This window comes from Brachyistius frenatus, unplaced genomic scaffold, assembly GCF_029030835.1.
Source record: "Brachyistius frenatus isolate BFR_SWC_R1_liver_20210118 unplaced genomic scaffold, ASM2903083v1 Contig_551, whole genome shotgun sequence".
In the NCBI taxonomy this organism is placed as follows: domain Eukaryota; kingdom Metazoa; phylum Chordata; class Actinopteri; family Embiotocidae; genus Brachyistius; species Brachyistius frenatus.
The window spans coordinates 15,651-40,000 of record NW_027211150.1 but is presented as its reverse complement, the minus strand read 5'-3'; the positions used below and the strand labels follow the sequence as shown (position 1 = coordinate 40,000).

Genomic DNA, 24,350 nt, shown 5'->3' with positions numbered 1-24,350 from the left:
CTCAGAGAGCCGCTCGTGATCGAGTCTCAGCTCCGTGCTTCGCACGCATAACTCACGTCAATAAGGTGGAGCGGAAACCTTTCATTCTCCGTCCGGCGGAATCATATTTCATGTTTGTAAATGTCTGAATACTCCAGTTGGTAATTCCCAACCTGAACCGTCAGACTCGACCCGATCCCGTCGGTTCAGGCTCAGATGATCGAATTATCCCAGAGGGTTTGAGAGGGTCGGGCGCTGCGCTGCGGCGGATCAGTGAACTGTGTCTGAAATGAAAAAACTGAAGCCTGAGGGAGTTTTGGTGAAACAGCTGATTGATTGATAGACTCCGGTTCGGTCATCAGTAAAATCTCCCCACAATCACAGAGGAGATCCGATCACCGAGGACGGACGTTAACGAGGCGTGAACAGCTGAGTGAACGGGCCCTTCAGAGTAAAACACCTGCCGCTGACCGAACAACGGATCTCCGTCGACCGAGAACATCTTCCGCTGGCGGACGTTAACAGGAAGCCCGAAGCTTTTTGAGAAGAAGCGAATATGATTTCAGACTGCTGAACAAAAACAAATAAATAGAAATAAAGTGAAGACAAAGACTCCAGGTGGACGCGTGATCTGGAAAAGCCCGACACACCTGGGTTCTTCATTCGCTCCCGCGGAACGGTTTGGTGTTACGGGGTGCCGACCGGAGATCCTCTGAGGCTGTTGAGGGCCGCGTGGATCCTGAAGTGCAGCCGGGACTCCATGGAGTAGTCCTTGTAGTTGGTCCTGACGGAGACACGAGAAACCAGACAGGAAGCTCACGCTCAAATGTTTCATTCTGCTTCTGGAAAAGGTATATAAAGTATTTACCAAGGTACACAGTATAACTGTATACAGGTATAAAAAGGTATATAAAGTATTTACCAAGGTATACAGTATAACTGTATACAGGTATAAAAAGGTATATAAAGTATTTACCAAGGTATACAGTATAACTGCATACAGGTATAAAAAGGTATATAAAGTATTTACCAAGGTACACAGTATAACTGTATACAGGTATAAAAAGGTATATAAAGTATTTACAAAGGTACACAGTATAACTGTATACAGGTATAAAAAGGTATATAAAGTATTTACCAAGGTATACAGTATATTTGAATTTATTTATATATCTTTACATACTTTATATACCTTTTTATACCTGTGTGTAGTTATATTGTATACCTTGGTAAATACTTTATATACCTTTCTATACCTGTATACAGTTATACTGTATACTTTGGTAAATACTTTATATACAGGTATAAAAAGGTATATACTATATACAGGTATAAAAAGGTATATAAAGTATTTACCAAGGTACAGTATATAGTATAACTATATACAGGTATAAAAAGGTATATAAAGTATTTACCAAAGTATACAGTATAACTGTATATACAGGTGTAAAAAGGCATATCAAAGTATATAAAGATATATAAATAAATTCAAATATAAAAGGTATATGAAGGTGTAAATAAGCTGTAAATGTGTATGCAGGTATATAAACATAAAGACGTATAATATAAACATATATCGAAGAATTAAAGGGTTTATCCAGATATACAGTATAAAGGTATATTCAGGTATAGAAATGCAAATGAAAGTATTTGAAGGTATATAAGTATAAAGATATATGGTATATAAAGTATCAATGCATATACAGGTGTATGAACATATTTGGTATAAAGGTATATGGAAGTATGAAGACGTTTATCGATGTACATGAAGGTATACACATATAAAGATAAATGGTACAAAGGTACAAGTGGAACTTACTTAGCATTTTCGATGTACGCGGTTGCCTTGGCGACGTCTCCCTGTTGTTTATACAGCAGACCCAGCTCATAGAGAGTGAAGGGAACCAGGTAGTGATCGTATCTGATACGACTCTCGCTGGAAGAGAGCACAGATAATCTCATCCGTCAGGAGATGATCAGCAGCACCAAGCGCCCGAACCAGCTGTTCTTTTTTGGGTTTCTTACCTGGACAGGACCTGTGTGAAGCAGAGCTCCGCCTGCAGTAACCTGCCCAGGTGTTTCAAGCAGAGGCCCTTCAACATCTGGACCAGACAGCTGTCATCTGGATGAAACTCTGACGGATCTGAGCGAGACGGACGGCGAGATGAATACAGGAAGTGACAACACCGTAGCTTGGTGTTAGCAGCACGCTAACCCTCATCAACTCTTTAACCCCGCCCCTCCTACTACTGAGAGGCGGGCCCATTCATGAACCCTGTGGAACCCCCGATTTACAATCTACCGATAACATTGGTAGGAAACATCGTTAGCCGAGCTCACTGGGGTCGTCGCGGAGCTGCTCCTCGGCCGTCTCTATGGTAACCAGCAGGGACTCGGTACAGTCGGCTCTCCTCCCGACGATGGTGAAACCGTTCCAAATGTACATCATCTCCTACGGAGACAGCGAACCAACAAACGTTAACGCGCTAGCTGACTCGGGGTACATTTGAACAGCGGCTTTAAAATCGGCCAATCACAGCTGTGGGAGTTAAACGTTTGACTTAACAAGAACGGTTGAAATGCAGCATTGTGAACTGGGAGTAAAAGGGCAGGGCGGCCAATCGTTGACTCCGCCCACATTAGGTCAAATTGACAACTGGACGTAAACACCTTCAAACATTTTAGTTTAAGAATGAACGATGTGTGTGTACCAGCGCCGGGACGACCAGGCGGACCGGACGGTCCGATTTGTAGCGCCGCGACTTCCTCACTGCAAATTTCTCCGTCGGGATGGACTTCCCCGCCAGACGCTGCTTCAGCCCCTCCACCTGCCTGCACACACCCACACAGTGTGTATTAGTGTGTATCGGTGTGTATCGGTGTGTATCGGTGTGTATCGGTGTGTATTATTCCCTGATTCCTCCACATTAATGTCCAAACTCAGATCTCATTATGTTCTGAGGCCTTTTCGTTTTCCAGACGTGTTTAGTTTTGCGTTTCCTGTTGAGTGTGTTTCTAAAAGCCGACCGACCTGAAGAGCTCCACGATGTCCTCCCCCGTCGCCTTCACCTCCTCCTCCGACATCATGATCAAGATGGCCGCCTTCTGGTACACATAGATGGCCTGCACGGAGAGCTTTCAGTTCATTATTGAGTCGACCAGGAGATGATATTTTATAAAAATGATTCAAAGCTGAATTTGTGATAAAATGAATGTTCTGATAATAAAATCGTGTTTATTTGGCGTTTTCTTTTCGGGTTTTCCGTCCCGTTCTCGTGAACCCGGCTTCTCGAGAACGCCTCGAGGGAGTTTGGTCAAACTCTGCAAAAACATTCACTTCATACCAACGGTGACCCGATAAGATTTTAGGGCGTTAGCCAATACATGTAGACGCAAATATTTCAGGAACGCTTTGAGGGAATTTCTTCAAATTTGTGAAAGACGTTCACTTTGGCTGAGCAATTAACGGTTAACGTTTTGGAGGTCAAAGGTCAAGGTGAGCTGAAGAGGCTTGTACAGATACGTGAACTCCAGCTGGAGTGGCGGGTTGCGTTCGTGTTGCTCCACCTTGGACCAGCGGCTCTCGCTGCACAGCAGGTCGGCGTAGCGATACGCCTGCTGCCACTCCTGCTGGTACGAGTGGGTCCACATCAGCTCCCAGTAGCACAGATGGTGGATCTGCCTCCACTCCTGCTGGCTGCTGATACACTCCTCGTACCGGGCCCGGGCCTGGAAACACAACACAGGACACATCAACACCGAGCCCAACCAGGATCTTTGGGAGTTTTACACTCCTGAAAATATCTTGGAAACGATAGAAACTATATGTATAAAGTTGGAGTCGGTGTGACACCATGTCAGTACAAACCTTCTCAAAGTGTCCTCGCAGTGTGGCGATGCGAGCTGAGTAGAAGAGAATAATGGAGCCCTGAAACACACAAATACAACACAATGTTCTCTCTTCTTCTTTTCTTCACCACAGGACGAAACGTTGAACCTTTTGTACATTAGCAACACTTTGTGCAGTTGTGTTTGCGGCTGACTTACTTTGGGGTATTTCTGTTGGTACGGCTCCAGCAGAGCTTCGGCCTCCACCAGGTTCCCCTCCCCCGTTCCTTATCAAGAACACACAACACACATCCAGATACACACACCTGCAACACACATCCAGATACACACACCTGCAACACACATCCAGATACACACACCTGCAACACACACTCAGGAAAACAGTGAGTGTGACCGTTCCTACCGAGTATGAGTGAGACGTATGTGTGGTAGAAGAGCAGAGTCAGAGCGCAGAGGATGGACCGCAGGCTGCTGCTGGACGCTCCGTCTCTCAGCTGAGACAAACCGAAGCCCTGCAGACAGAGACGCATTCAGACACCATCGTCACCGCGGCGTCTCGGGGATTCGTGGTCTCCGAGGGGGATCAGAAGGTTCAGAGACTGCTGCTGTTGCAGCACGGAGATGCTTCAGCCTTCAGGAGCAGGTACTCCAAGTTTCATCATTTGATCAAAATCAGCGCCTGAGTTACGCAAGCTTTTGATAGCAGTGGTCCAGTTTGCATCAAGTTTGGTGTCGTGTTGGAGAACCCTGTTGCCATGGCGCCAGGCAGTCTGACCCTGGGGGACGAATTCACGGTGACACAACCAGCGCCAACGTCAAAGAGAACCCAGCTGGTGTCTCCTGACCTGACGCCTTCTTTGGTGTTGGACAGTGAAGCTCCGCCCCTCTTGAAACGTGATGTCATCAGAACACCTCGCCGGCTCATCGCTTCATCGCCGGAGACTTTCTGAAGACTTTCAAGGGTTTGATATAAAATCTGATGTTGTCGTGATCTTTGGACCTTCAGGTGGAACTGCTTAAAAGAACCAGCCATGATTCTGTCATGGAACTGAGTGGAGGTCAGTGGTGTGCAGCACCGTGCTGCAGGAGCAGTCTCTGAACGCTTTATTCATCCTCAGAGAGGTTTGTATACCAGATTTGTGTGTGTTAGCTTAAAGCGGTGGTACCGACCCTGTTTCCTGAGAATCCAATAAACTCCAACAACCTCAGGATCCTCTGGGGAAGGAGAGACAACATCTGAAAGACACGGAAATCACGTTGGAGTTTTTGGCAACACCATGTTGACTCTGCTCGCCCTGACCAACTCACTCAATCTGCTAAACAATGTTTAGACGAGTCTAAACAGCTGCAGTATAACTCCTCCCGTCCGGGACTCCAGGGGGAATAAAACAAACCTCTCTGGAAAACCCACCAGGTTGAAAGATCCGATGCCCAGCTTGACTCCGCCCTCAAACTGTCTGAACGCGTCAGACTGGCCGGCCAGATCCTGAGTGACATTCAGCCCATTCTGACAATCCCTATTGGACGACGAGAAACACGATGTCATCATCAGGAAAGAACGCTTCACTTCCACGAAAACTATTTCTGCTAAATTTGGTCTGAACGTGGTGTTTTTCCATTTCCACGCTTGGATCGCTCACGTTTTTCATCACAGACCTTTTTAGAGGACATCTTATTGCTGCTGGTTTCCAAACACTCACTTGTAGATTTGGTAACTGGTTCGAATCTTGATGCCTCCTTTGATGAAGCTGATCATGTTCTCATCCTGGAAAAGGGAAGAGGAGATTAAGAGTGTCCCCTAATTAGATTTTATTCCAACACTCTTCTCATGACCACCGTTGACCGACCGTATGATACATCCCATAACCTGCACCATCGCTACCACATCATTACTGCTCATCACTTGTCATAATGATTTGGCTGCTCGGTGGATACCTGCGTGTTTTTAATGTGCAGATTACAGTATTATTTGTGCTTCTTATATTTATTTCCTAAATGCATTTCGCTTTTTTACTTTTGTTTGGATATTACGGTTTTTTTTTAAATAATTGAAAATGTGATTACAAATGAATAGAATGAAGCAGGAATGGGACATTAGCAAAAAACACATTTGAAAATAAAAAAACATTGTTTAAGCGACACTACTTTAAAAAATAAAAAAAATACAAAATTTAACAACTTTATTGTGAAAAAACAAGAGACATCTGACTGTTGTCCAATTCACTTCAATACAGTCAGAGATTTACATGAGCAGCGGCATCTGGTGGCCATTAATGGAACTGCAGCTTGAAAGGTTGAGCCAAAATTTAGACCAAGAGAGAGATGAAACAAAGACAAGTAAACAAACAGGTAAACAGGCAGCAGTTCTGACCTGCACAAACGTCAGCGTGGCTTTCTGCAGCAGACACTCGGCGTAGCAGATCTCTGCGTGCATCTCCTCTGCAAACACACCAACGCAGCGCACTGACTTCCTGTCGGTTTCTCTCTACTTCCTGCTTCTATCATGCAGCACTTCCTGCAGACCTGCGCTGCCGGTGGAGCTGTGCGACGTGTGTCCACGTACCTTCCTGCAGGTTGGACTGCTTGCTGATCAGACTGGACAGCGATCCCACCACTGAGTTCCTCTTCCTGAACCTGCAGAGACGGATTGCAAACCTTTGAAAACAAACTAAAAACACTCACATGGTTCGAGTCCGGCGGGAACCTCCGTGGCACTTCCTGTTGTATTCACTTCAATACTTTAATCCAGATACAAATCGAAGTGATCATAAATTCACTTTGTCTTCATTTCAGTAAATGAATCTGAAGTGTAGACACTGATATCCACAACACAGGCTCCCATCTCACCTCTGACAGGTGTGCAACGCCTCCTTGATGGTTGCCATGGCAGCCTGAATGTCTCGGTGCTCGAAGGTCATGGTCGCCTGCATCACCAGGATGCTGGTGTAGCCCAGAGCGTGGTACATACTGTCCCTCCACCTGCACACAGTACACACAGTACACACAGTACATACAGTACACACAGTACATACAGTACACGCAGCAGTAGTAGTTCCCACTCACACTTCACAGCTCTGCAGTGCAAAATATGTGTTGCCGTGGTTACCATGGTTTGAGGAGATCGAGGGCTTCGGAGAACTTGTTGTTGAGGACCAAGTTGAGAGCACAATGAGTCTCCTGGATGGCCGTCTGTAGGTCCATGTGACATGCCCTGCACACACACACACACACACACACACACACACACACACACACACACACACACACACACACACACACACACAAAGATGCTTGATGTGTCTGAGTGTTGAACAAACCGTGTGTGTGTGTGTGTGTGTGTGTGTGTGTGTGTGTGTGTGTGTGTGTGTGTACTCACGCAGGTATACGGTCATAGGCATCTTCAAAGCAGTCCTGAAACACACAGAAACAGTCTGGTTACGGTTCATCTGCTGCGCCTGAGGTCACTGTGTTCGTTCCAGCTTCCTGTTTTATAACACACACACACACACACACACACACACACACACACACACACACACACACACACACACACACACACACACACACACACACACACGTGACTACAATCTGACGCATTTTTCTATTTTTGCATCAACGTGTGAACTTGAAAGCAGCTGCATTGGTTTCACACAAACACACCCGTACTGGTCTTTCTATCTTCGTGGGGTCTGTTTTACTGAAGTCACTTCCTGGCCTCCGAACTCTCACTTAAACCTTCAGAGTTGTGATTGTTGAACAAAAATATTCTTACTACGACGGTTTCCAACTAAAATCGGCCCACAAACACATTCCATCATTTTGTGGAGCCTCGACCGGACTCCAACCTTCAACCCGTTCTTCACTTGAACACACGATGGCTTCGGGGACCCAAAAGGAGGTCGCGCCCCTCGGGGGGACGGTGTAAACACATTTGTGTCCCCACAGCGTGAGTAAGTCAGTGTGTCGTGGAGCCTCGGCAGCAGCTAATAATAGCAGCTCGCTGGCTCCTTACGTAAGAATACAGCTGCAGTCAGCGCGAGCCGGCCGGCGGCAGCCATCGACCCTCTGGTCCAGAGTCAGAGCGGTGACCCACATACACTCAACGGTTCTGCTCGTTGGGGAACAGACCGGCACGCTGCGGTGCAACGGGGAGCTGAACACTGAAAATTGAAGAGTGTTTCAGATCAAACGTGTCGGATAAGACGGGCTTCAAACTACACAAGGATGCTGTATTTCTAATGACGACAGCTACGTTGGTACCCTGAGACACCAGCTGCAGGACATCCCATCACAGCAACTATAAAACACAAAACAACAACAAAGAGAAAGAAAACGACGAGCGTTTTGCTCCTCTGTCAGAGAGGTTTGGACCTTTGAAATCCATCAATAAGTATCGATCACCCTGATGGTGCAAAAAGTATTCAACAATAACACCGAGCCAGAATCAGGTCGGACCCTCCGCCCAATATTAAAGACTCACTTTACATGTATTGTTTGACAGAACGAAGGCTTTATTTTGAGTATGTTTTGTCCTCCATCTCTTCCAGTGAAGAGGAGGAACGATTGTAACAGCAGAGCTCATATTACTGCCTGAAGGAGAGCTGGAGCACAGACGGGCAGAGGAGGAGGAGGAGGAGGAGGAGGAGGAGGAGCACGGTGGGAGCCTTCATCAGCAGGAACGTTCTCACAAACACACTGGAGCAGATGTTACGTGTGAATCCAACAGATGTTACGTGTGAATCCAACAGATGTTCAATGTGAATCCAACAGATGATACGTGTGAATCCAACAGATGTTACATGTGAATCCAACAGATGTTACATGTGAATCCAACAGATGTTACGTGTGAATCCAACAGATGTTACATGTGAATCCAACAGATGTTACGTGTGAATCCAACAGATGTTACGTGTGAATCCAACAGATGTTCAATGTGAATCCAACAGATGATACGTGTGAATCCAACAGATGTTACATGTGAATCCAACAGATGTTACATGTGAATCCAACAGATGTTACGTGTGAATCCAACAGATGTTACATGTGAATCCAACAGATGTTAAATGTGAATCCAACAGATGTTACGTGTGAATCCAACAGATGTTCAATGTGAACCCAACAGATGTTACGTGTGAACCCAACAGATGTTACGTGTGAACCCAACAGATGTTCAATGTGAATCCAACAGATGTTACGTGTGAATCCAACAGATGTTACGTGTGAATCCAACAGATGTTACGTGTGAATCCAACAGATGTTACGTGTGAATCCAACAGATGTTAAATGTGAATCCAACAGATGTTACGTGTGAATCCAACAGATGTTACGTGTGAATCCAACAGATGTTACGTGTGAATCCAACAGATGTTAAATGTGAATCCAACAGATGATACGTGTGAATCCAACAGATGTTAAATGTGAATCCAACAGATGTTAAATGTGAATCCAACAGATGTTACGTGTGAATCCAACAGATGTTAAATGTGAATCCAACAGATGTTACGTGTGAATCCAACAGATGTTAAATGTGAATCCAACAGATGATACGTGTGAATCCAACAGATGTTAAATGTGAATTCAAAAGATGTTAAATGTGAATCCAACAGATGTTACGTGTGAATCCAACAGATGTTACGTGTGAATCCAACAGATGATTAATCCAACAGATGTTACGTGTGAATCCAACAGATGTTAAATGTGAATCCAACAGATGTTACGTGTGAATCCAACAGATGTTAAATGTGAATCCAACAGATGTTAAATGTGAATCCAACAGATGATACGTGTGAATCCAACAGATGTTAAATGTGAATCCAACAGATGTTAAATGTGAATCCAACAGATGTTAAATGTGAATCCAACAGATGTTACGTGTGAATCCAACAGATGTTAAATGTGAATCCAACAGATGTTACGTGTGAATCCAACAGATGTTAAATGTGAATCCAACAGATGTTACGTGTGAATCCAACAGATGTTAAATGTGAATCCAACAGATGTTACGTGTGAATCCAACAGATGTTACGTGTGAATCCAACAGATGTTAAATGTGAATCCAACAGATGATACGTGTGAATCCAACAGATGTTACGTGTGAATCCAACAGATGTTAAATGTGAATCCAACAGATGATACGTGTGAATCCAACAGATGTTAAATGTGAATCCAACAGATGTTACGTGTGAATCCAACAGATGTTACGTGTGAATCCAACAGATGTTAAATGTGAATCCAACAGATGTTACGTGTGAATCCAACAGATGTTAAATGTGAATCCAACAGATGTTACGTGTGAATCCAACAGATGTTACGTGTGAATCCAACAGATGTTAAATGTGAATCCAACAGATGATACGTGTGAATCCAACAGATGTTACGTGTGAATCCAACAGATGTTAAATGTGAATCCAACAGATGATACGTGTGAATCCAACAGATGTTAAATGTGAATCCAACAGATGATACGTGTGAATCCAACAGATGTTAAATGTGAATCCAACAGATGATACGTGTGAATCCAACAGATGTTAAATGTGAATCCAACAGATGATACGTGTGAATCCAACAGATGTTAAATGTGAATCCAACAGATGTTACGTGTGAATCCAACAGATGTTACGTGTGAATCCAACAGATGTTAAATGTGAATCCAACAGATGATACGTGTGAATCCAACAGATGATGGTTCTTCTCTGACTCGTCCTCTCGGTTACGACTCTCTCATGGTTCCCTCACACTCTGCATTCCCGTCACCAGCTCCATTATTAGCCACGAATGCTGTTAAACCAGACGGTCCTCTCTCACATTGGACCTGGTCCATGAACTCCCGCAGCCTGCAGATCGTCTCAGTCAGAAAACAAATATCTTCATATTTTTGTAGTTAATTAAACTGCAACCGAAGTGGCTTTAAAATTTGTAGAAGATTTGAAATTCGGAAAGTCGAAGTTCCAACGAGGATTTTTTTACGTCAGCAAATGCTGTTTCAACATAATAAAGATTCGTTGCAATACTGAAAATATAATCTAGGATTTATGAACTATCCAAACGTGGTGAAACGTCATTCGCAGGTTTTATTTTTGTGTTTTCAGTCATCAGCAGGATGTAAACAGGCCGCGGGGAAAAGCAACAGCTGATGTTACAGAAAGAAGAGATCAAAGTCGGAGAAGCTTCTCTTGTGACCGCCAGCTTTCTAATCAATTAGTGAAGACCTTCACTTTGTGTCCTGTTACAACCTGACTACCTCAAAACAGCTCCCGGACTGCCTCCATGGCAGAAGAACCCAATAAAGACCTTCAAGAAAAAGAGCTGAGAACCACCACGAGATCCTTTGAAGGGTTCCTCAAAAACCACCAAGGGAACCTGTGAAGCCGCCTCAGAAGGAAACCATCCCAGAACCTGGCACCTCCTCCGAGGACCTCTGAAACTGGACACGCCTTCCCATCTCCAACCCCATCAACACGTCAAACCTCCCGGAGAATCCCTGCGACCGCCTTCACGTCCGGCGTCACTCTTCACCCGAGACCCGTGGCGGCAGCCTTGACCTTTGACCTTGCCGAAGGAAACGAGAAGCGCCGGGATGCCGGCTGAGGAGACGCTCACAGAAGTCGCTCTGTGCTTCCTTAATCACATTCCCCGAACTCAGCCAGTCACACAACAGCATGCCTTCATCTGGAGCTGTGGGAGCCAATGAGCTGGAGATGAACTCATCAGCTGCTCCTGAGTGAAACAATGCATCAGGAAGAAGAAGCAAATAAACAAAGACGTTTTCAGTTCAGCTTCCACGGACACGTGCAGATAGAAATCACTGGGTTTTAACGGCGTGAATTTAATTCTCAATGAAACACAACTCGAACGTTGTCCTACAATAATCACTAAACTGCTAATCGTGAAGATAAACTTCAACCATCTGTGTCTTTCAATCTCTACTTGGTGTCACTTCGCAAACAAAAACATTTTTTTAAATCAGGAATTTCAGACAAACTCAGAGCTTTCAAAGGCGTGAAAATGAAGCCGATCCTCATTGCTTTGGCTAAAAGTCCTGGAAACACAGAATCAGGTCCGACAAACCACAGGAAGAGAAAACTAGAGCCGCGGAGCAGAGGAAGCGTTCATCCCCAGTCGGAGGATCGTCCTCTGGGAACCCTGAAACCTGTACACCGTCGATTAGCTCAAAACAAGTGAAGCTATCAAATGTCTCCGTCCAGCAGCAGCTTCCTGACTGACGCTGCTTTAGTGCCCTGAAGCAAGGCACCGGCTTCCATCCAAGGGTTGAGCTGCTGGTCTGGAAACATCTTCTGTGTTCGCTGCATTAATTCCTGCTCTTATTTACATTCCAGCCGTTTCTTTGGCTCTTTGCACTCAATGGAGGGTTTAGCTTCGGTCCCGGGTTGACAAAGGGTCAAAGGTCACGGCCAACACGCCTCCTCGGAGGTTGTCGGTTGTGTTTTGGTGCACGGACGAGACGTGCGAGTGTCGGGGTTATGGATCGCGTTGCAGACTCGTGGCGAGAGCTTTTATTTTTTAAACGAAGACGTCTGGTCTCATTCCTTCAGAGCTCAGCGGAGTTCCTCCGTAACGAGACGAGTTGGACCGAAGGAGACGCACGGAGGAGCGTCTGTGAGCACGAGTGAGGAGACGGACTGCCGAGGACTGACGCGGGACGACGAGGTCAGTCCACCTCATCCACCTGAATGTCGTCCAGAGGGGTCCCGGCAGACCCCTAAAATACCGTCTGAACCCTGGACGCCTCACTGACCTCCACCCTGAGTAAATAAAGCTCCTCGGAGGCCTTCAGCACCCGTCGGAGGAAACCGACGCCCGATGTGGCGTCCTTCGACCGGCGACAACACTCAGAGGACGCCGGAAACAAACTAAACCGGCGCTGACGGGCGGCAGCTGAAACAACATGAGTCACGGTGGAGCGTCGGCTCCACGAGAAACATGGAGGTTAAACATTAAACCTGAAAGATCACTTTGATCGAGCTGCCGGAGGACGGACCGTCACACTTCCTGCATCTGGATATCAGGACGGGACCGCTGCTGCATACGTGGAGTCAGGAACCCGCTCATGTTCTCCTGTCTGGTTGAAACCTGATCTGACATTTACATGAGCACACACACACACACACACACACACACACACACACACACACACACACACACACACACACGAGGCGACCGACGGCCTGGTCTCTCTTCTTGCTGATTACACACTACAGATATATAAACACAATAATCAGCAGGCTGCTGACGGCTCAGCTGATCTGGAGGACCTTCAGGTCGCTTCGACATGAGGAGGCGTGCAGGACGTCTGCAGCAGCGTGACGGAGGCTCAGATAGAGAACAGCAGTACGCAGTTAGATCGTAGAATTAGACACACGAGAGCCTGTTCAGAACCAGCCTGCTGAGTCCGACCGTCAATGAAGCATTCCTGACTGTCTGGACTTTTTATGGAAGTTTCTTCATTTTAAACGTTCCACGTGTCCGAATCGCACCAAATTGGCGAGTGACAGACAAACAAACAAACAAACAAACAAACATACGTACACAGATTCCTGTAATTATAGTGGAGAGAATCAGCTGTGAAACCTGCTGGAAAGAAATCTGTCAGTTCAAAGAAGTCAAACAGTAAAATACTGTAAGTATGAAGTATCGTATCGGGTTTGAGTCTCTTTACACTAAAAGTAACGATAAAACAATGTCAAGTTGAAAAAAGTCGTTAGAAAAGCCTTCAAATAAACTTAAAGTACCAAAAATAAAAGTGTGGACATATGAAATAATTAAATACACCGAATAAGTAATATAGACATCTAAAGGATGATTTTAGATGATCGTCCTCAAAATGTCTGTTCAATAAAAATGCAATTTCCCACCGTCGATATATTTAGAATAAAAAGCTCTGATAACTGGATAATATCGTGAGACAGGACGTGAACATATGAATAAAATAGGAGATAAGGCCGCTGTAAACCCATGACAACACTCAAACCAACAGGAAGAACGCTGAATGAATTCTACAGTCAAATATAATCACTACCATCATAAAGGCTCGGTCTATAATAAATATGTAAAACTACGTAGGAACCGACGTTAGTGTTTGTTTTTTATGGGATGAATTAACAGCTTTTTTTACTTCAGGATCCAGAACCACCTGAAACAAGCTCCTCCCACTTTGTTGTGTTCGTGAAAAATCACTTTAAAAGAAAGGTTGTGATTATAAAAATAAATCCAGATTTGTCTTTTTTTAAACCTGATGGATAATTAACCAACAAATGTTTGTATTATTAGACCAGATCCCTCAATGAATAAATGACCTAGCGTGATATGTTTGGTTTAATTGGCTTCTTTCGGTTTACTTTTAGGGACTGTGGGTCAAATATGAGTCCGAAATATAAAAAGCCTTCATGCATCCTCTGGACATGTGATGGACGTGATGGTGTTGATCACTCATGATTCATATGAGGTCAGTGAAGCTCATTAGAACATCCGAGAACCAGAACCGATCGAGCGTCCCTTCATAGATATAGATGATATAGATGCTGTGTGAGGTGGAGCAGGAGCAGTGAAATGTGATCCCACCTCCTCCTCTGCGGTCGCTCCGTTGCCTACGTGGGCCATGTCGGTGACCGGTGCCGTCCTTCCTCCGGTCCGCCGGTGGGCCGCGGTTCCGCTGCAGTTCTGCTGCTCTCAGGAGAACCAGTCACATTTCTGTCGGACGCGCCGCCGACCTGCTGCTGAGGGACCACCGATCCTCTTCCTCTCCTCTTCCTCTCCTCTTTTCTCCTCTCCTCTCCTCTTCCTCCCGGCGCGTGTTTCCGGTAGGTTTGTATTTCTGGTATCGCTGCTGTCCCGGTTTGTCCGTGTGTCAGTCGGTGGTTTCTGTCGGTTCTCTTCCGTGAAGGAAAAATTAACGTGTATCAGACACACGCCGAGAAAACACACCTCCTTCACTTCCTTTTCTCCGCCCCCAAACACAGAGGAGGAGGAGGAGGAGGACGAAGAGGAGGAGGAGAAACTGGAGGGGACAGAAGAGGAAGAGGAGGAGGGAAAGGAAGAGGAGCTGGAAGAGGAGGGAGGAGGTGAGGAAGGATGAGGAGGAGGGGAAAGAGGAGGAAGGTGAAAGAGGAGGAGGAAGAGGGGAAGGAAGAGGAGAAACTGGAGGGGACAGAAGAGGAAGAGGAGGAGGGAAAGGAAGAGGAGGAGGGGAAGGAAGAGGAGCTGGAAGAGGAGGGAGGAGGTGAGGAAGGATGAGGAGGAAGGTGAAAGAGGAGGAGGAAGAGGAGGAGGCTGTCCAACATCAGTTGGTATCAATACACTGGATTTATTTCACAATTATTCATAAAAATCTTCCCATAAAACCAGTTTAGATAAAGTTTCATTTGTTCAAGAGGAAGTAATAATTTTACTTTTAGTTTTTGTTCATTTTCTGATATTACCAGTTTGTATTGTAGTTAAATTAAAAATTTTACATAATTTTAATTATTCAATTATATTTCAATAAGAAAGCTTTAGTGCATCTAGAAAAATCATATTTAGATCAAAAGTATTAATTTTACAAGGTAAAGTCATTTTTAAGAATCTTTTAATAAAACGAACAAAGAACTCGTTTGTTTGGCAAAAAAACCTCAAATTTAACAAGGAAATGTTTATTTAAAGCAACAAATTCACCAGAAGTGAAACAACTATAGTATTTGACTTTTTAGTATTTTGTTCAGCAGTTTTTATCCTCTAAAGAGAATAAAATACAATTAAAGGAAATGATTTGCTCATTTTAATACTTTACGAACAAGCTTAGTGCGTTTCATCTTATCAATTTAAATCTTTGTGACTTTTATTGTCAAACTAAATAAATAATAGACAATAAAAAGGTCTGTGGAGAATAAAGGGCTCTTATCAACAGCGGTGCTCACTGCTGCCCCCGATGGCCACAAAACGAATTACAGCAACATCACTGAACCAAATCTTCTTTAATAAACCGAAAAAGAACAAAAACACACTTTTATTCAGCACAGCACAAAGTGTGGATATTTTCTGCTGACGTGTTGAAACTCGATGCATCACGATGTCGAGTCACGCTTCATGTTCGTGAAATAAAGGAAATGTTCTCGGAAAAACTAAAACTGCACGCAAGTAAAAACTTTAAAAAGAATAGAAACATCTCACTGAGTCACAATAAAATCTCTGTACAACGTTTTACAAACCCAGCGAGCAGCTGTGTCGGTGTTCTGCTGCTGTGCAGGCTTAATGCTTCTCGTTTAGGGTTTAAACTACATTTCCCATCAGGCCTTTCAGCAGGATGAACATGTTGGGAGGAAACTTCATGACGTGAAACAGCAAAGAGCAGCTTTTAAAATCCCCAAAAAACAAGCGGGTTAGTGGCAGAATGTGATTTTACACAACATCTAAAAACACAACAGGTGTGTCCAGGTGAGTGAGGAATAAAGGGCTCACAGGGGTCAAAGGTCAACTAGTGATCATTAAGGTAATCTTAAAAAGACAGGTGAGAGGTCCTGTTAACGAGTTTAATGCTCAGCTGTGGGTTTAATGAAAAGAGTGTTGGATTAAAACGCCGTCCTCCCGGGCGATCCGTTTAAAGTGAAAGCACCTGATTGACGGCCAGGCTGCGTCACCTGCTCAGGTGCAACAGGAAATAAAGCTGGACGGGTCAATATACTGCCGAGTGTGTGCGATGAGGTGAAGATGGTTGTGGAAGATCCTGTTGTGTGTGTGTGAGTGTGTGAGTGTGTGTGTGTGTGTGTGGATGGGGAGGTGTTGTTTCAGGTCCACCGCCCCCCTGCAGAGTCGAGATGGTTCAGTCCAGGCGGCTTCAGGAGGAGTCCACTGGAGCTGTGTGAGGGGGAATGATGGGGGGGAGGGGGGGGGGAATAATCAATACATTAAATATACAAACAATAAATGAACCCGAAGTGTATTTCAGAAGGCAGGTTCAGTGGAGATTGTTAACTCTGACATGACGGATGTCACCATATTTGGATGAAGTGGGGCGGAGCCGGGGGCGGAGCCAACCAGCAATGATAAACTGCATCTAAAAGTGTCGGCTTCCACGTTTACCTCCTGTTGTCTCCTCCTTCACCTCCTGCAGCAGCTCCCCCGTCTTCTCCCTGCAGCGCTCCACCCTCTCCGCCTCCTCCCGCTCCTTCTCCTCCAGCAGCGAGCGCAGGAAGGCGGCGCTCACCACCTCCTCCCCCTCCCCCACCAGGAAGGCGTTCTTGAAGCGGTTGTACAGCATGGAGGCCTTGTCCATGATGGCCTGGCTCGCCCGGTACGACCGCATCTACCAAGGAAACACAAGAGGATGATCACATCGCTGACGGCAGCTTTCCTCCTTCACTCATTCCTCGTCCACTTCTTCTTCTTCTTGTTTCGGTCACGTGTGACTTTAAATTTCTGGAAAATCTGGAAATGAAAGAAAACTGAGAAAAACAAAAGCTCCTCTATCAACAAGCAGCATGTTTTAAGCTTTTACAGGTTTTTTAATGACTGAAATGATTAATTCTCTATTAATTGAATGATTAATATATATATTTCAGTCCCTTCAGGAGTTTCTGTGCTCGTTTGGATCCTGTCAAATGTTTTTGGGAGTTTTACATTTATTTATTTTTGTGCAAATTGCTGTGAAACTTTCATTAGAACAATTTTTGCGAGCTCCTGAAAATATTGTGGAGATTAGTTGAAGTTGTGTTAATTATTGTGAACATTTAACTTTTCAGGAAGGAACAAATGTTTTAAATCAGTCATGATATTCATGAAGATGTTTCACCTGAAGCAGATGGAAAATCACTACATTTATATTTATAAAATACTACATATTAAACAATAAAATGTACCTTCATTTAATTTAGAGCTATAACTAATAAACCCAGGTTGGAATTAATGACAGCAAAAATAAAATATAAAAATATTTACTTTTACTGCAAATATAGTCAACCAGTTATCTGTTATTATTTAAAATGATCATGTTTCCATCCAATTGACACAATAACCTGTGATTCAGTTTCCAGAGATCTTTAGTTGAACTGTTTTTAGAACTTTAATTCTTTTGAAAAGTTTTATGAAATGTTTTTAAATGTTTTATTAAATGTCGATTATTTTTTTTGTATTGGTTTTATTAAATGTGTAATTAAATGTTTTATGAAATATTTCATTCATTGTTTTATGAAGTGTATGATGAAGTGTATGATGAAGTGTATGGAAGTGTATGATGAAGTGTATTGAAGTGTATGATGAAGTGTATTAAAGTGTATTGAAGTGTATGATGAAGTGTATTGAAGTGTATGATGAAGTGTATTAAAGTGTATGATGAAGTGTATTAAAGTGTATTAAAGTGTATTGAAGTGTATGATGAAGTGTATTGAAGTGTATGATGAAGTGTATGATGAAGTGTATTAAAGTGTATTGAAGTGTATGATGAAGTGTATTAAAGTGTATTAAAGTGTATGATGAAGTGTATTGAAGTGTATTAAAGTGTATGATGAAGTGTATTGAAGTGTATGATGAAGTGTATTAAAGTGTATTAAAGTGTATGATGAAGTGTATTGAAGTGTATGATGAAGTGTATTAAAGTGTATTAAAGTGTATGATGAAGTGTATTAAAGTGTATTGAAGTGTATGATGAAGTGTATTGAAGTGTATGATGAAGTGTATTAAAGTGTATGATGAAGTGTATGATGAAGTGTATTAAAGTGTATGATGAAGTGTATGATGAAGTGTATTGAAGTGTATGATGAAGTGTATTGAAGTGTTTAATGGACGCTGTGTTCACCTTCCTGAGCGTGGCCACCAGCTCGCTGTGTCTCTGTACGTGTTGGGAGGTGATGTAAACCATGCTGAGCTGCTCCAGCGCCGCCAGACACCTGCTGACGTCCTGAGGAGACGCAGACGGACGTCGGTCTGTCAGCCAACACACATCAGAACACCACTCACACAATCGGACCGGGTCTCACCGGGGTGTCGGACTTCAGGGAGATCCGGATGTCTCCGTGGATTCTGTGCAGCGTGGAGTCCGTCAGCGTCACGCTCGCGCTCTTCTGCTCCTCCTCCGGTTTGCTTTCTTCTCCTGCGCTTCCCGTGGAGGAGGTGGCCGATGTCGCGGCTCCGCTCGGCTGCTCGCTCTTCTTCTGCGGTTCTGCGTCCGTCCTCTCCGCCGCTCGCTCGTCTTTCTTCTCCTGAGGTTCCTCGCCAGGTTTTTTTTCGCCGTCTTCTTCTTTCTTCTTCTGCTCACTCGTCGTCCTCTCGACCTTCACCTCCTTCCTCCTCTCTTTCTGCTCCAATTCTCTCCTTCTGCGCGTCGCCTCCTCCTCGCCGCTCTTCTTCACCACCTCCTCCTCCTTCGCCCTCTTCTTCCTCTCCTCCGTCCCACTCTTGTCTTTTTTCTCCTCCGTCGGCGCTCTCGTTCCTTCCGATCTCTTCTTCGCCTCGGAGCTTCTTTCTGACCTCCCGTCTCCAGCGTTCCTCTCCTTCTCAGAACTCCTCCTCCTCTCGTCTGCTGCCGCCGCTCCTCCCATCATGGTCTTCACCTGGACCTTCGGACCCTGACCCGACGCTTTCACGATCTTTCCGATGATCTTCCTCTCGTCCTTCTTCCCTTCTTCTTTCTTCTGCGTGGCGTCGCCGCTCCTCTTCTCCTCCTCCTCTCCCTCCTCCTTCGTCGTGACCTCCGACCTGCCTTCCTTCGTCCTCCGCTCGTCTTTGGCTTCGCTCCTTTTGTCCTCCGTCGTCCGTCCCTCCTTCTTCTCGCTCTCTTTCTTCTTCTCTGGTGTTTTCTTGCCGACGATCTTCTTCCTGATCGATTCTCTCTCGCTCTTCCTCTCCGTCGTCGTCTCGCTTCCTGTCGTCTTCCTCTTCGCTCCGTCGCCGGCTCTCCTGACGACGAGACAAAACCACATTGAAACGCTCCGTTGGAATCAACCCAATCAGGTGTGTGTGTGTGTGTGTGTGTGTGTGTGTGTGTGTGTGTGTGTGTGTGTGTGTGTGTGTGTGTGTTCGGAGCGCTCTTCATCATCTCCCTCCTCTTCGCTCCTCTCCCGGCCTTCAGCAGCCCTCTCAGAGACCTCAGCAGACTCTCCCTCCTGGCCGCCAGGCGGTGCTGTCGCTACACAGATTCACATGTTTACCGACGTGAACTTTCAAACGCCACATATGTCTCGTGAAATGGTGATAAACTGTTCAGTTGCATGATGGGAAATGTAGTACCCGCTGCTTTGGGGTTTCTGCAAGTGTTCACTAATTTTAAATGTGGAGGCAGTTTTATGCCACAGGAACAATTCAATAACGTTTCTGAGGTTAAACGGACGTGTTTTTCTCATTAAAACAATAATGATCAGTGATGAATAGATCGATGAAGATGATTACTGATCAGGATTTAGAACAGAAAGCATCTTTACCTCGTTGTCCCCCCCAGCGCTTCCTCTCTCCTCTCCTGCATCCTTTGTTTTCTCCTTGTCCACCTTCTTCTTCTTCTTCCCTTCCACCCCATCGCCTGGTCTTGTTTTCTTCTGCACCTCCTTGTCCTCCTCCGTCCTCCTCCTCCTCCTCTTTGCTCCCTGGCTCTCCTCTCTCCTCGATTCTTTCCTCCCTTCTCCAACTTCCTTTTTTGTTTTCAGCTGCGCCTCCTTTTCTCTGGTCCTTCTCGTTCCTTCCGTCTCTGTGCTCCTCCCTCTAGTGGTTTTCTCCTCCTTTCCTTCGCTGCCATCCTGTCTTGTTTTCTCCTCTTCCTGCTCCTCAGATCTCCTCATCTTTACTCCGTCGGTTTTCTCCTCCTCTTTGTGCCTTTTCGATACTCGTCTTTCTAACGTCCTCTTTTCTTCTGTTTTGGCTTCTTTCGCTCCGTCACTTCTGTCCTGGCTGGGTTCCTCCTCCCGCACCTCCTCATCCTTCCCCTTTCTCTTCCTACCGACTCCTCGGCTCTCCTCTTTGTCCTCCTCTTTCTTCCTCTTCTTTGTGGGAGTCGTCACAGGAGGACCAGCCGGCATCCTCTTCTTCTTCTGCTCGTCATCGACCTGACAGAAAACACCAAAACTTAATCCAAACTCTGAGAAGCAGTCGTTGACCGAGCGCCTCCTTCATCGGCGGTTACCTGTGAACCTGCTCCTCTGCTCCTGGTCGTAGTTGCACCGCCGGCAGACGTGGCGGCTGCTGACGTTTCGCTCCGGTCCGATTCCTTCGCGGGAGCTTCGGCGGTTTCCTTTTGGCCGGTGACTTTACTTCTCGTGGTCGCTGCTCCGGCGGTCCGACTGACCAACGCTCGGCCGGCTCTCGTCTCCGGAGACACGGAAAACTCACGTTAAATCTCGTGATGAATTTTCACAACTTTTACTTCTAACACTGGTGTTGTAGCTGATTTGGTTCTTACCTCCTTCTTACTCTCTACGGAAGTTGAACTTTCACATGTACTCGCTCCTGCTCCTCCTCCTCCTGCTGCTGCTCCTCCTCCTGCCCCTGCTGCCCTCCTACTTCTTGTATTTGCAGGAAGCGTTGCTGCACTCGTGGGCTCTCTAGAAGTTGGAGTTTGTTTGGCGTCGGGCGTTCTGCCTGCAGCGCATCGAGACGAAGCTCGAGTGGCGGTTTTACCGGCAGGTTCCGGTTTACCGGCAGGTTCCGGTTTACTCGGCGTCGGGGTGCTTTTAAGTTTGTTGTGTTGCGTTTTAGGTGCAGACTTGGGTTTGGCCGATGGAGTCGGAGTCCTTCCTGGCGACTGCTGAGAGGACAGAATACAAAACGTCTCTTCAAACCAAAAAGAAAACACATTTACATGGATTGTGTTTTATCTGTAAACGTGACAGCTGTGTTATTACTTCATGCAGCCATCAGGAAGAGACTGACTTTGAGTTTGCTCCCGACTCCGGGCGTGTTCTGGATCTCCCACATGCCCTCGGCGAAGCCTTTGATCCGGACGCCACTGCCGTACTTCAACTTGTTCCCGACGTACGGGACGACGTTCTCCGGCGGGAGGCTGCCTCTGAGGAGGGAAAAGATCCATCGGTCAACTCTGCGGAGGAAACAAGGAAAGTTGACCGCCGGCCGCGTGTACGTACATCTGATGGGTCCCGAAGAAGAAGACCGGGACTCGCTTCTTGTAGCCGTCGTCCGACTTAGAGATCTGCAAACACACAGAGTGAGAGAACAGCTGGTGGTCATAGTGTGTGTGTGTGTGTGTGTAGCTGTGTGTGGTGTGTGTGTGTGTGTGTGTGGGGGGGGGAGGGGTGTGTGTGTACAGCTGTGTGTGTGTGTGTGCGCGTGTGTGTGTGTGGGGGGGGAGGTGTGTGTGTGTGTGTGTGTGTGTGTGTGTGTGTGTGTGTGTGTGTGCGTGTGTGTGGGGGGGAGGAGGGGTGTGTGTGTGTGTGTGTACAGCTGTGTGTGTGTGTGTGTGTGTGTGTGTGTGTGTGTGTGTGTGTGTGTGTGTACCCTGGCCGGCCAGTGAGGGAATCCCTTCATCTTGGCGAACACCAGGTCTCCAGGTTTGAAGTGGTCTCCAGTTTTCCCCGGCATCCTGCTGCTTCAGAGTTCAGTCACACAGCTGGAAAAAAAACAGACTTGACTGATGTTCCATCTTTCAGCGGTTCTGCAGGTACCCGGGTCGATCCACACGTCTAAAGACGGTTCCTGAACGCAGCACGGTGCTGCACACGGAGCAGCGGGAAGCAACGACCTCCATCAGGAAGTATTCAGAGTTCATCATCATCACTGAGTTCCTCACGTTAACGTGACCTCTGACCTCTGGTACCTGAACATTAGTGACGTCACCATGGAAACCTGAAACTGGAGCAGACAAACATCAGATTTTGGGTCAAACTCTGTAAACGGTCATCAGAGACCCTTGAAATGTTTCAGAAAGTCATGAAGCGACGAGCCGGGCGAGGTGTTCTGATGACATCACGTTTCAAGAGAGGCGGAGCTTCACCGTCCAAGACTGAAGAAGGTGCGTGAGGTGAGGAGACAAGAGGTGGGTTTTCTTTGTGTCACCGTGAATCCGTCCCCCAGAGTCACTGTCAACAGTTCCACTGGGACCTTCTGAGCTTCTGTTCTGGTTCGTAGTCTTCAGGTCAGTCTGAGTTTGGTGCTTCTGGTTTGATTTTGAAATTACTCACCTCCTTCACTTCCTGTCCTCTATATGATTGTTGGCCCCGCCCCCTGATTAGTTTCATCTGTCCCTCGTTGTCCTTCCCTCCCTGTATTTAGTCTGTGAGCTCTTCTTCTTCCCTCTTTGTTTCAGTTTCCTGTCTGTTGCTGCGTCTGTTGAAACCCAGAGGACACAAACCATCTGAACTGTGGCGCCATGGCAACAGAGGACACTCTGACACTTCCTCCTGAAGGTCATTGCTTCCTGCTGCTCCTTGTGCATCACCGTGCTGCGTTCAGGAACTTTCTTTTTTTTTAATCACACCTAGTAAAATAACTCAGAGGACCAGATCAGGACAACGCGACCGTCTCGGAGTCCATCACAAGATAAACACGTCCACTTACACCTTTAAATACTGCGACGGTGCGTTCAGGGGCAGGTCACAGCAAAGTAGAAACCTGGTTCTAACTTCCATCTCATGCAACTTTTATGTCCAGGTTTGGTGCGTGTGAATGTAACGTTGAATGATAAAGTGGAGGATTAAATGTCCCGTTGTGTGCTGCAGGATTCATGTGGCTCATTTGATAGAAAAACACATTCCTGCAGGTTAAACTTGTAAAGTAGTTCAAACGAGCTCATTCTCAAACTACAGCAGCAGAATACACAAATATTTACCCCCAAAAACAGCAAAACACCAACAATGCAAACTTCGACCTGACCCCGTCTGACTGGAGGACTTCTGCTCTGCCGGAGTTTTCACGGTGTCGTGGACTTGTTGAGTGAAGGCCTGGATCCTCCTTCCGCCGCTGATGGTTTATGTCCGGCAGGTGAAACTGTAGGATTATTTATTTGACCGCCGCTCCGGTGGTGAAGACGACAGAGAGACTTTTCCACGTTAATTCGGCGGTTTTTTTCCCGCAGCTCTCTTTGTTTACATGTTAGCCATGAAGCTAACCCAGAAGCTAACCGGTGCCAGCCGAGCCGTCCGCTCTGGCCGGGTGATTCACCTCTCAGCGCCGCGTCCGCTTCACCGGCCGGGCGTTGACTTACCGACAAACCTGGACGGCGGTCCTCTGAAAAACGCCGATAAACGTTTCAACGGGCGGCTCCTGGTTACTAGGCTACGCTTTCCTGCCCGTCGCCATCTTCGCCGTTGTCTTAAGGCGTCACGTGACCTTTAACACTTTCCCGCCTGCGGTCGGGACTGTACCAAACGGACAGGAGCGTGGACTGTACCATCTGCAGTAAGGGGGGGCCTTTGGTTGTATGTGTAAGCAAATAATCCATAAAATACTTTATTTATCAACATTTTTGAGACATGCTGAAACGTTTCAACTTAAACGTGGATCTTTACCAAATATCTGGGCAGCTATTATTATTATTATTATTAATCTGGTATCAAGCAAGAACAAAGTTGATTAAAAACAGGATTTTCACATTAGTT

The 24,350-nt window shown here is 45.9% G+C and overlaps 2 protein-coding genes across 2 annotated transcripts in view; both read right to left on the bottom strand.

The window, feature by feature from the left end:
• Window positions 1–14,816, bottom strand: part of LOC138614694 (tetratricopeptide repeat protein 39B) — a 14,824-nt gene extending 8 nt beyond the window's left edge. Inside the window, exons 1-19 of the mRNA XM_069688258.1 lie at window positions 14,407–14,816; window positions 7,205–7,239; window positions 6,935–7,039; window positions 6,676–6,807; window positions 6,392–6,462; window positions 6,200–6,267; window positions 5,529–5,593; window positions 5,240–5,345; window positions 4,999–5,064; window positions 4,232–4,340; window positions 4,027–4,094; window positions 3,848–3,907; window positions 3,547–3,708; window positions 3,011–3,102; window positions 2,691–2,811; window positions 2,320–2,431; window positions 2,005–2,122; window positions 1,799–1,915; window positions 1–763 (exon numbers count right to left, since the gene is read on the bottom strand). The exon at window positions 1–763 is cut by the window's left edge and continues 8 nt beyond it. Of these exons, the coding sequence (XP_069544359.1) occupies window positions 667–763; window positions 1,799–1,915; window positions 2,005–2,122; window positions 2,320–2,431; window positions 2,691–2,811; window positions 3,011–3,102; window positions 3,547–3,708; window positions 3,848–3,907; window positions 4,027–4,094; window positions 4,232–4,340; window positions 4,999–5,064; window positions 5,240–5,345; window positions 5,529–5,593; window positions 6,200–6,267; window positions 6,392–6,462; window positions 6,676–6,807; window positions 6,935–7,039; window positions 7,205–7,239; window positions 14,407–14,445 (1,743 nt within the window). The 5' untranslated portion in view covers window positions 14,446–14,816 and the 3' untranslated portion in view covers window positions 1–666. The remainder of the gene's footprint in view (window positions 764–1,798; window positions 1,916–2,004; window positions 2,123–2,319; window positions 2,432–2,690; window positions 2,812–3,010; window positions 3,103–3,546; window positions 3,709–3,847; window positions 3,908–4,026; window positions 4,095–4,231; window positions 4,341–4,998; window positions 5,065–5,239; window positions 5,346–5,528; window positions 5,594–6,199; window positions 6,268–6,391; window positions 6,463–6,675; window positions 6,808–6,934; window positions 7,040–7,204; window positions 7,240–14,406) is intronic.
• A 963-nt stretch (window positions 14,817–15,779) lies between these two features.
• On the bottom strand, window positions 15,780–24,072 carry LOC138614695 (hepatoma-derived growth factor-related protein 2-like). The gene is made up of 12 exons (XM_069688259.1): window positions 23,957–24,072; window positions 22,252–22,363; window positions 21,882–21,946; window positions 21,670–21,805; window positions 21,200–21,544; window positions 20,924–21,106; window positions 20,232–20,846; window positions 19,833–19,939; window positions 18,792–19,710; window positions 18,611–18,712; window positions 16,900–17,122; window positions 15,780–16,674 (listed from the first exon to the last, which is right to left on the bottom strand). The coding sequence occupies exons 2-12, from the start codon at window positions 22,333–22,335 to the stop codon at window positions 16,655–16,657; spliced, it is 2,799 nt and encodes a 932-aa protein (XP_069544360.1). The 5' UTR covers window positions 22,336–22,363; window positions 23,957–24,072; the 3' UTR covers window positions 15,780–16,654.
• Between the last annotated feature and the right edge of the window lie 278 nt (window positions 24,073–24,350).

Excerpts from the sequence above, each read along its gene's own strand:
- LOC138614695 (XM_069688259.1), bottom strand. The coding sequence starts at position 22,335 with ATGCCGGGGAAAACTGGAGACCACTTCAAACCTGGAGACCTGGTGTTC. Across the intron at positions 21,947-22,251 it reads TCCCTCACTGGCCGGCCAGG|ATCTCTAAGTCGGACGACGG; the intron begins GTACACACACAC and ends GTGTGTTTGCAG. Across the intron at positions 21,545-21,669 it reads GAGTCGGGAGCAAACTCAAA|CAGTCGCCAGGAAGGACTCC; the intron begins GTCAGTCTCTTC and ends CTGTCCTCTCAG.